General features: G+C 39.2%; 1 protein-coding gene across 1 annotated transcript in view; it reads right to left on the bottom strand.

The window, feature by feature from the left end:
- Positions 1-3,058: 3,058 nt before the first annotated feature.
- Positions 3,059-12,279, bottom strand: part of LOC128472883 (multidrug and toxin extrusion protein 2-like) — a 35,872-nt gene continuing 26,651 nt past the window's right edge. Inside the window, exons 12-17 of the mRNA XM_053454856.1 lie at positions 11,609-11,684; positions 10,972-11,041; positions 10,761-10,893; positions 9,401-9,495; positions 5,793-5,886; positions 3,059-3,466 (exon numbers count right to left, since the gene is read on the bottom strand). Coding sequence (XP_053310831.1) covers positions 3,213-3,466; positions 5,793-5,886; positions 9,401-9,495; positions 10,761-10,893; positions 10,972-11,041; positions 11,609-11,684 — 722 coding nt within the window. The 3' untranslated portion in view covers positions 3,059-3,212. The remainder of the gene's footprint in view (positions 3,467-5,792; positions 5,887-9,400; positions 9,496-10,760; positions 10,894-10,971; positions 11,042-11,608; positions 11,685-12,279) is intronic.

Below are 12,279 nucleotides of genomic sequence, written 5' to 3'. Positions count from 1 at the left end.
AGAACTATTCCAGAATTCGAAAGTTTAACACCCAACAAGCCTATCCCATGTTTGCACAGGGTAGCACACTGCCCTTTAGGTATTGCGTCTATAATGGATAGGTGGTCTCTTTGTCATGTTCATATCCAAGTATTTCATTGGAGATCAGTGATGTAAAACTAAAACATTCAAAAGTAAATTTTTTCTGTTCATCAACAGCATATTGTAACTAATTTTATTCTATAGACTTAGAAAGTAGGAAAAATCAGACAAGTGTTATCAGATTCCAACCTTTAATTCTTGTTCAGGACTGCTATCATTTGGTACAAAAATAGCAAGAAACGGTTCAATATTATATGCAGTAACAATATATTCACTAAAGTTACATTTAATATTGAGGTAGAAATGATTCATATAATGCATAATCTACACACAGAAACATACATTTGTTTTTTTTTAAAGAGATTGTTTTTTTTCATTTAGAACCAAAAATGTTTTGTTTCGATTCACATTCTTCAACACATGAAAAAAGGTGCTTGGGTCTCTTTGGCAAGGGAGGAGCGAGACACAACTTAAAGTTACAGTTTAATGTCAACAATTGTTACACTAAATAAGAATGTATACTCTGTGAGTACAAAAAAATAAGTTAAAATCTTGAGCTGCCCTCCTCTATAGTTTGATGAAACTTGAAGCAGCTAATCAGTGGCAGGAAAGTGCTCCCACTCAAATCAATAAGGTATTTTATACACACATGCACAGGGGTTTCAACAGACTGTCTGCAAAACTATGCTAGCCTTGGAAGAATCCACAGAACTCATCTCCTGCACAGAAAATATGAGCAAAAAAGGCCGTGAAAAATTGCATTTATTGTTTCATTTCTCTTAGTGGATACCAAAGAACACAGGTTTATCCAAAAAAGAAAAATTTTAAATATTTGTGGCACAATTATTGGCAACCCTACGAATTCATATGTGAAAAATATAGTATATTCCCATTGATATTTTATATTTTATAGTACACTTGGGTGACTAGCAGCAGGAAATTGTTCAACACAGACTTCCCATTTCATTAGATATAGATATGGCAACACATAGGCCAAATTTATTTAGCCATACATTGCGATAGGAATATAGCTGTTATGTGCGGCAAAAGGTTGTTGAGCTTCACACAACGAGAAATGGTTATAAGAAAATAGCAAAACATTGAAAATGCCCATTTCCACCGTCAGTGCAATAATTATGAAGTTCCAGTCAACCTGGAAGACGACATGTGTCTATAATGTCTCTATGCAATGTGGAGAGGATAGTTTGAAATGCCAAAAAATCTCCAAGGATCACAGTTGAAAAATTGCAGGAGCTAGTTGCATCTTGGGTTCAGAAAGCCTCCAAAACTATAATCTGACCATTACCTACAAGCTGTTTGGAAGGGTTTCAAGAAATAAAAAGCCTCTACTCATTTTGTTTGCCAGACACTACTGGAACTTCAAATGTGATTGAGTTCTATGGTCAGATTAAATCAAAATAGAGCTTTTTGGCAAGAAATGCCATAGGTGGGTTTGGCACGCACAGAGAGGTAGCCATATGAGTACCACATGCCCATGGTTAAATATGGTGGAGGCTCTTTAATGTTTTGGGGGTGTTTTTCTCCCAGAGGACCTGGACATTTTGGAAGGATACATGATATCAACAGATATTAAATGAACACCTCACTGCCTCTGCTAGAAAGCTTAAAATGGGCTATGGTTGGACCTTCCAGCATGACAATGATCTAAAACATACATCAAAATCAAATATTTGTTTCTATAATGATCTTAGCACTGTCTTCTGAGTTTATTTTTGCTTTAATAGGTTTTCCCTATTTCTTGGGGAGTCCCAATATCACCTCCTCCATTTATGGCTGCTACTTATAATTACAATTGATATCTATTTTATACCATTCACATATAATTACTATTAATTGGTGTGGGAGTTTTTTCTCTTTTTTTTCCTCTCGTGAAATATTTCTCACACATTAAATTAAGCGCTGTATTTTGTGTTTTTTGAAGGGAAGAGTCAACCTTGAAATTTGAAAGGTCTGGATAGACTCTGTACGGAGGAATGGTCCCTTGCCATGTATACTCCAACCTCATCAGGTATTATAGGAGAAGAGCTGTTATATTGGCAAAGGGAAGTAACACAAAGTTAAAAGGTGCAAACATTGTGCCCCCCCCACACACATTTATATATATATATATTTAACATGTTTTTTTGTTTTTTTTTATAAACCTGTGTTTTTGCAATTGTTTGATATCCATGAGAGCAGAGCATCTTTGTGTATTGTGTGAAGAAAAGATACAAAGTTTAAACAATAAAGATATATTTCCACAGCCTTCTTTGCTTATATTTACCAAGGATGCCAATATTAGTGGAGGGCACTATAGCAGAGGTGGGCAAATGAATATGAGAGGATTTTGGGGAGGGACATTACAAAAGTGTAAATGGTCCACACATTTATCATACGCACTGAAGTATACAGAAACAAAAACTGTCTGTGCTTCTCACCCTAATAAAGTTGGCAAAAAATATATAATCTAATATAAATTAGTGTTTTTTTCTCTCCCCTGTATGCACTTAAGTGCAAATGATGGCTAAAATGTTCCTTGAACACTTCTCTGCTACATAGAATGGGAAAGTAATTATCTCAATCAATGTCTTTCTTCTTTGGATAGGTTTTTATATTTACTATATAAGCTATATAAAATATTTAGCACATAATCATTATAAAATATATACCATATATTATATACACTAGTCAAGTCTTCTAGCAATGATCAGTGTGGATACTCACAGGTGCTCTCATTCTGTCGGAAATTCTTGTGGTAAAAGATGAGCAATGTAATTACCCTAGTCTGAATCATAGGCAATGGTGACATGCAAGTCACTGGCTTGTAATTTATCTATAATGGGAGCCCTGTAATTAATATATTATATTATTATATTAAGGTAAATTATCCATTTGCTAAACTTATATTATTTTTATAAGAATTTGTAAATTACATAATAGTCTGTATATTTCACAAGGTGTTTTGTTTACTGAAACGTTTTCTGCCTACTCTTAACAAAGATAAGACTCCTTGATACATACTGAATAACTAGCTGCTCTTCTGTAATGAGATCACCATACATATGATGTTGCCCTGCACAGAGTACAATAGTTTTTTTTTTAACAAGCTCTGAAATATGAAGAGGAGTGATCTACCCATTTCCAGCCAGCAGTTTAACTATTACTCCAATAATAAGAGTAGCCACGGCAGAAATCACTGCCAGCCCACGCCAAATAATCAGCTTCTTTACTGAGAGGACTTCTCCTACGACATTAGTAGTTTCAGCAAATAAATCATCTTCCTTAACCAACTGGTCTGTGTGTCTATCAACAGCACCAACATCTGGCAAGATTATATATCCAGTAAAATCTTGATCCTGTACACGATATGAAGTCTGCATTTCTCCTATATTAAGACAGAAAATAAAGTCAGCAGGAGTTTATTGTGTATATTGTTAGTTTTAATGTTATTTTTATACTGTTTAATGCTCCCCTCATTGTCAGAGTTAGGAAATCTGCGGGCGCTCTTTAAATAAAATATCATAATAGTTATAAAAATGGAAATGTACATTTATAAAGCAGCAGTTTGCATGCAAACAGAATTATATGACATCAAAGATACGGCGAGACATCTCATATACAGTGGATAATGTATTGAGAAGCATTTCTAGTGATTTCTCCAGTTTTCTGACTTTGCAACAGAATAGCTCTTTATACTTGAAACCCTCACAATAAGTAAAACTATCGCAACCTATCAACAACAGCATCATTTTGGTGAAGTGGTAGCTAAGTATGTGTGAATGTGTGAGGACAACGAGTTGTGGAACCAAAGATTTGGAATTTAGGGATCGAACAAAGGCCAAAATACCACAGTGGCCAATCAAGACAGAGAATCACCAGAGGCAGCAGAATAGTGCAGTCTTAATGGGTCAGACAGGCAGCAAACATCAAACACGGTCCACTACACAAACCAAACGTTTAGGGTCACATGCAACATGGACACAATCCTTAAGAGTAAGACAAGGTCGGGCAGATATCCTGTAATGCCAGGTAGACACCATGGGGAAGGGGGGGGGCAGATGAATAGTGCAACATGTTTAAACAGTAACCACTAATATCAAGAAAGGAATGTGCCGTTGACGCAAGTGGGCCTAGCACATACTCGAGTGTGAAAGCAGAGTGCTGTAAACATCTAACCTGGCACATTTTGTGGACAATATACTTACACAAATCAGGTAAGAGGGCACAATACAACAAAAATATTAAAATATAAATAGTCAAGTGATTACAGATTGGGTGTAAAACTCTCGACATATAACGTATTTGCTCGATTATAAGACGACTCCCCCAAATCTGAAAATTAATTTAGGAAAAAAAGATAAAGCCTGAATATAAGATGGCCCTATAGGAAAAAAAAGTTTTACCAGTAAATGTTAGTTCATGTAAACTATGTTTTTAATAAAAGCTATGATTGAGAAAAATATTTTGTTTTTATTTCCTTTTATTTTCCAACCTGCCCCCCCTCCAGTTATGCACATCTGCCCCAGAAATGCCTTATACCCCTTATATGCCACTGTGCCCCATGATGTACCTTTTAACCCTCTATATGCCACTGTGCCCCAATATATGCCTTTTGACCCCCTATGTGTCACTCTGCCTCCAGAAATGCCTTATACCCCTATATGCCACTCTGGGCAGAGTGGCATATAGGGAGGTATAAGGCATTTCAGGAGGCAGAGTGACGTATAGAGGGTTAAAAGGCATTTCTGGAGGCAGAGTGGCATTAAGGGGGTTAAAAGGCATTTCATAGAGCACTCTGCCTACAGAAATGCCTTATGCCCCCCATTTAACACCCTCCCAAACTTACCGGTTCTTCCGACTCCCCAGTGTGTTGTCCAGGCAGCGGGCAGACGTCTACAAGATTCCCGTAGGCAACTTCCGCTGCAGCCGGAAGGAGGTGTGGTTAGCAGCGGGGGTTGTCTGCGTCCATCGTGCAGACCTTCCCCAACTGTCAGAGAGAATTCTGATCTCTGACACCGGTGCGGAGAACTCTGATCTCTGACAGCCGGGGAAGGTCTGCACGATGGACGCAGACAACCCCGCTACTAACCGCACTTCCTTCCGGCTGCAGTGGAAGTTGTCTACGCGAATTGCATAGACGTCTACCCGCTGCCCCGGCTACATGACCAGGGAGTCAGAGGCACCGATAAGCTTTTTTTTTGGGGGGGGGTTAATGGGGGGCATAATACAGGAGGATCCAGGTCCCCTGCAGTGCTGCGGGGGATCTGGATCTTAGTCTCATAGTCAGACCTATCTGAGGTCTGATTATAAGACGACCTCGATTATAAGACGAGGGGTATTTTTCAGAGCATTTCCTCTGAAAAAACCCTTGTTTTAATACCATATGAGCCAATCTGCTCTAAACTAAACTGTTATTATATACATAATTCATGGTACATGATATACATACCAAAAAACTATTCAAAGTTAGAAGGCAAGAAGACCTTGCACGACGTCCCCCAATGTTAGATTTTTTAGCTGTTATGGTGTGCAGTTTGATTATTATGCTACATGTTGAGGACAAACCAGTCACGGACAGACTTTAAGTGAGGACACCATCCCAGACACAGCCCAACGCCTGGAATGAGGACAAGGATGCAGCGTCCATCAGATTCTGGTAACCTGACTGAATACTGAATATGTATTTGAATATTTATATCCAATCCACCTACCATTGTTAGCCACATCAGCACTGGGACTCTCTGGCTGCAAAGTTATGGGGTTAACATCCTTCCTGTCTTGTTTGACTCCTGCTCGAACCTGAGCCTGATAAAACATACAATGCATGGGTCATTACTAATACAGCTGACAGCAGGAGTGCAGCTCTTTTTTTTAGACAAATAATATAATATACAAACAAATAATATACTTGATTAACTAGGCACACATCTTATTTATTTATATCTTCACATCTAATGGTGCTTACTCAAGTTTCAGGATTTATTTTTTATGATCTCAGTTTATATACTACACATATGTTCATCTGTTTGGTATATACTGTATATCTGTGCTGGTGCAACATGTGTTAGTAATGAAGTTTATTGGAGGAACTCAATTCCGATTGGCTGAATTTTATTTTAAATATCGATTTCTATAAGAGAATTACTTGTCTATGATTAAGCCCATATGGGCGAAACGTATAGGATGCAGATTCTCTGTCCTGCTCTTATGGATTTGTAAAGAACAATAAAGCTTTGTGGTTTTAACTGACATACTGGCATCTCTACGTATATATTTTTTTCATTTGGTGTGTGCTGCATATCTGGTCAGCTTTTTTCTTTGATTTGGAGGTGGTGAGGAACCGGAGCGGCTGCACCTGTTTGAGGTCTCAAAATATACAGTACTACCTACACGGGTAAGAGGTTCGCTGCTCGTTTTGGAAGGTTTTTGTACTATGTGCTCAACCACTAAATTCTCTAACTTACCATTCCATCTTTCTAATCATCACTTTGTCCTTCCACTATTTCCTATTCCATCCAACAACCTCTTCTCAACAGACTTATTCCACCCTTTCTCTCCCATCTCTACCCTAGCTCCCTCTTTCCATAATTCCACAGTCTGATATATACTTGAGGACATAGCCCAAACCACCTCTCGCTCTTCACAATGCTCATGCTTTCATCCCTGGCACACAAGACTAACCCGACATATTCAACATTGTTCCTGTACAGATAAACCTAGCTGGTGGAAGTCTCATTCTACCTCTTACTTCCTTCACTATAAATGAATGTTACGTTCCTATTACTCTGCTCTCACCATTGCTAAGGAAACCTACTCAACCTCCCTCAATTGCCCTAAACGTCTCTTCAGTACCTTCAATTCCCTCCTTCTTCGTCCTGTCATGGTTATTCCTTGCACTAACCTAACTGCCACCTACTTTACTGATAACATTGATACAATAAGATATGAAATATATTCACTCCTGCTCTCATCTTCCCTTTGTCTCTGCTCCCTTATCCCCATTAAACCCTCTGGTCACTAAAGACAAGGTTATTCTCTTTTCCTTTCTTCTTGCGCTACCACATGTCCCCTTGATCTTATTCCCCCTTCTACCTTACCCTTTGTGTCTCATCCACTCTTGTCCCAATGTCTTCCCATCCTCTCTCAAGCATGCTACCCTAATTCCAATCTTGGAAAAGCCTTCCCTGAACCCAATCGATCTGTAAAACATCCACAGCATCTCTCTACTTTCTCTCACCTCCAAGCTTCTTGAATGACTTGTATACAACCAAATAACCAAGTTTATTGACTCCATCTCTTACATGACCCTCTTATACGTGTATTCTGCTCTCAACATTCAACTGAGACCACTCTTACTAAAGTGACTAATGATTTACTGATAATTCCAAGGGCCATTATTCTCTGCTAATCCTTCTGGACTGTTCTGCAGCTTTTGACACTGTGGACCACCCTCTTCTCCTACAAAGCGCTCCCAATCTTGGCCTCTGTAACACTTCTCTTCCCAGGTTCATATCTTACCATTCTGATTGCACCCTCAGCATTTCGGTAAAACTTACTCTCCCCTTCTCAGTTGGTGTACTCCAAACCTCATTTCTAGGACCCTTCTTTTCTAAGTTTATACTACCTCACTTGGCAAACTAATTTCATCTTTAGCTACCTATAGCGAACTAAAATTGCTATTAACAATCATTTATGGTGGGGGGTCATATTCGGTTTCGGACAGTTAAATGCTGCATTTTCGGTTTCAGTCCCGAATTTTCGTTTCGGTGCATCCCTAAGCCAGACAATGACGTGGTAGGTCTACACCACATCAATGTTTGGCTTAGTATATAGTGATAGGAGTTATGCTGCACTATTGTCAATGTCTGGCTCAATGTATAGTGATAGGGATTACACTGTACCACCGTCATTGTCTGCCTCAGTATATAGTGATAGGTGTTATGCTGTACCCCCGTCAATGTCTGCCTCAGTATATAGTGATAGGTGTAATGCTGTACCCCGTTAATGTCTGCCTCAGTATATAGTGATAGGTGTTATGCCGTACCAATGTCTTCCTCAGTATATAGTGATAGGTATTATGCTGTACCCCTGTCAATGTCTGCCTTAGTATATAATGATAACAGTTATGCTGTACCACTGTCAATGTCTGTCTCAGTATATAGTGATAGGTGGTATGCTGTACCCCGTCAATGTTTGCCTTAGTATATAATGATAACAGTTATGCTGTACCCCGTCAATATCTGCCTCAGTATATAGTGATAGGTGTTATGCTGTACCCCGTCAATGTTTGCCTTAGTATATAATGATAACAGTTATGCTGTACCACTGTCAATGTCTGCCTCAATGTATAGTGATAGGTGTTATGCTGTACCCCGTCAATGTCTGCCTCAGTGTATAGTGATAGGTGTTATGCTGTACTACTGTCAATGTCTGCCTTAGTATATAATGATAACAGTTATGCTGTACCACTGTCAATGTCTGTCTCAGTATCTAGTGATAGGTGTTATGCTGTCCCCCATCAATGTTTGCCTTAGTATATAATGATAACAGTTATGCTGTACCACTGTCAATGTCTGTCTCAGTATATAGTGATTGGTGTTATGCTGTACCCCGTCAATGTCTGCCCCAGTGTATAGTGATAGGTGTTATGCTGTACCACTGTCAATGTCTGCCTTAGTATATAATGATAACAGTTATGCTGTACCACTGTCAATGTCTGTCTCAGTATATAGTGATAGGTGTTATGCTGTACCCCCTCAATGTCTGCCTCAGTGTATAGTGATAGGAGTTATGCTGTACCACTATCAATGTCTGCCTTAGTATATAATGATAACAGTTATGCTGTACCACTGTCAATGTCTGTCTCAGTATATAGTGATAGGTGTTATGCTGTACCACTGTCAATGTCTGTCTCAGTATATAGTGATTGGTGTTATGCTGTACCCCGTCAATGTCTGCCTCAGTGTATAGTGATAGGTGTTATGCTGTACCACTATCAATGTCTGCCTTAGTATATAATGATAACAGTTATGCTGTACCACTGTCAATGTCTGTCTCAGTATATAGTGATAGGTGTTACCCTGTACCACCGTCAATGTCTGCCTCAGTACGTAGTGATAGGTGTTATGCTGTACCACCGTCAATGTCTGCCTCAGTATATAGTGATTGGTGTTATGCTGTACCACCATCAATGAAACTCTCCCTTTAACATGTTTTTTCTCTGGAGTTGGACCCACTTATATTTCACACTTCACATGTATGATTTTGCACGAAATTTTGGATATAACCTTTATATACATTTTAATGAAGAAAACATTACCTCTTCACAAGCCTTGTTCCAATTCAGTCGTAAAACGAATGTAGCAAAAAAGGTGGCTTGTAGGAAGACACAAATAATCATTCCAGACCACAAACCTTGAGAAAAAAAGCATGTTACTGAAATATTGTAGCACAGGATCTGAAGGTCAAAAGTATTGTAAAGTATAATAAATTATACACTAGAATTCTACACTAAAATGTTTCAGTTGTTATGTATGGGCAAACAGATGTATGGGAGACATAAGACAAAAGGTTGGAATACAGCACTCAGTAGTTAGATGTGCACGAGCCAGGGTACCAAGTCCTTCAATAAATCCAAAATAAAGAAGCAGAGGCTCAGCACTCAAATGGTAAGGTGAGTTTATTTCACACAGTAAACGTTTCGACACACAGGTCTTTCTCAAGCCTTATTCTAAGGCTTGACAAAGACCTGTGTGTCGAAAAGTTACCTGTGTGAAATAAACTCATCTTACCATTTGAGTGCTGAGCCACTGCTTCTTTATTTTGGTTTCTGTGACAACAACCTCTTCTAATCTATTAGGGAACTTATGTCACATGACTACAAGGCTGAATTAAACATTTCCTGCAATAACACAAACAGGTTGAAACTGGTGAGATAGGTCAGTGGGTAAATTCCCTCACTACAGAGCCTGTTCAGGGTCACAGATTCACATCCCAGCAGGATCAACGGAGCCCTTCTGAGGTCGATAATGGAGTGCCATTGATAATAATAGGCAATAACAACATCTATTATACAGCTGCCAATTCAGTTAATTATGTATGATAAGGAAGTGCTTTGAATCTCACTGGGAGAAAGGCTATATATATAAATACTGTTTTCTTAAACTGCGCACAGCCATCATATGCATTTTAATCAGTGCCAAGAAATGTCAGCTCACAGAGGAAGAAGGCAGTTTGCTTCATTTTTAATTATTTTTTTTATTTTAAAAGACTGTATACAAGATTACAAACAATCTAAAATATTATTATTCATATAAAAAGAATGGAGCAATCAGAAATTGTCACTCTGATTGGTTCCTTAGAGGCTAGTGCTGTAACTTCTAGTGAGACCACTGTGGTTCAGGAGTAAGATGCTCAGACTCCTGTACCTTATTGTTTAGAGGAGGAGCAGGATGATACTTCTGTGTTCAAGCTTGTCTATTTCTGACCTCTCACTAGTTTGCATTGTGTTTTTATTGACTCAGGGAACCATTGTATCACAATTCGATACCCAAGGACAAGAAAGAGTTTTGTGTTTTGATTCTGTCTTGTATGTCCATCAGTTCTTAAAATTACATATACTACTTTTAATACAGAATACAACTTTTTTTTTTAAGATTTTCACTCTGCAAAATTCTTACCCACTACTCCAAGTTTCAGAGCAAACATCAGGGATATTCCTACTGGTAAACCAATGACGTAATATCCAACTGCATTCAAAATGGCACCAATCGTTTGCTTTCCAGTTCCCCGCAACACTCCCCCACAGGTACACTAAAAGCAACAATTAAATAGGTTATGGTTTAAACTGTACATAATATCAGAAATTCAGTAACATGTTTCAATACTCACAGCAATCGCATCAAGCGCATGAAATGGTGCAAAGATAAGCAAAAGACGTGAAACCAGTAGGACAATTTCACTGCAGATAAAACAGAACACTACCTAAGTTACATTTTTGTACATAGTAAAAATACAGATCACATAAGTTAAATCCAAATGAGACCTAATTCTAGTCCTTAAATCAGGGAAGTGCTAAGGTGGGTGCCATGGTGACACACCACCATGGTGCCCCAGTCTCTTGCACAGAGAGTGCGTACAGCAGTGAAGACAGGGATTTGCATGCAGTAAGATTGGAATAAGAGCTGGCAAACTGCATGGGTAATAAGAGAGTGTGAGTGTCTGTAGGTATATATATGTATTTATGTGTAAGTGTATGGTGCTATTGTGAGTGAGTGTAAGCGTATGTCAAGGGTGAGCCTAGGGTTAGTGATGCGATGGAGAATAGTGAGACAGTGTGTGTAAGTGTACAGTGTGAAGAGTGAGTGGCACGTTTGTGTGTAGTATGTGCAGTATCATGTCAAGGTCACTCTACCTTACAGCAAAATATTTGCTCCTAGTTTTACCAGTATAATGTTGATGCGGGGCTTGGTTTCTATAACTGCAAACTCTATGTGTAACAGTGTGGGGATGCTGTTTACTTACTAACCTGTCTGAGGTAAAAATGTAGGCAACGTGATCTTTCAATCCGGCCACTAAAACACCAGTTACCAATGCCAAAAGCACTGTGGACCAAAAAAAAAAATCAAGGTAAGAAGAGAATGATTTTGCCAACCGATACCTGCGATTTAAAATGGCAAAAAAACAGTCTTGTTTGCAGGAGCTCGCTGTCACAGAGCCGCTATTCACCCGCTACCTCGATCCCGAGGTGAGCGGAGGCTCCGTCCCCTCTCCTCCCCTGTTCACTGACACGGAAGCGAGCAGGGTTTCCTTGGCGACACATCATCCCCGCTGCCGACGGAAGCCGGCAAGAAGAGGAACGCGATCAAGTGTTGCTATGGCGATGCGTCTCTTATGGTGACGTCGCAGTGGCGGCAAATTGAAACAAATTTAAACTCTGACCTCTCTATACCCTTTGCTCAGGTATCAGCTGTTTTGTTCCCTATACCATAGCGTTGATTAAAGTTTTGACTACCCGTGTACCAGACCCTCTTTTGTAAATTTTGACCTGTGATTTTTGCAGCCTGCCTAGATTTCTGCTTTGTGACCTGACATTGCTTTTTGGATTTAACCCTTTGTTATCTCACCTGGCTTCTACGTGTTCATTTGTTTCCTGCAACAAGGAACTACCCTGTTCCCTGGCTCACGTGACACTTGCAA

Source organism: Spea bombifrons, chromosome 2, assembly GCF_027358695.1.
Source record: "Spea bombifrons isolate aSpeBom1 chromosome 2, aSpeBom1.2.pri, whole genome shotgun sequence".
Taxonomy (NCBI): domain Eukaryota; kingdom Metazoa; phylum Chordata; class Amphibia; order Anura; family Pelobatidae; genus Spea; species Spea bombifrons.
This window is presented reverse-complemented; position numbering and strand designations above follow the sequence as displayed.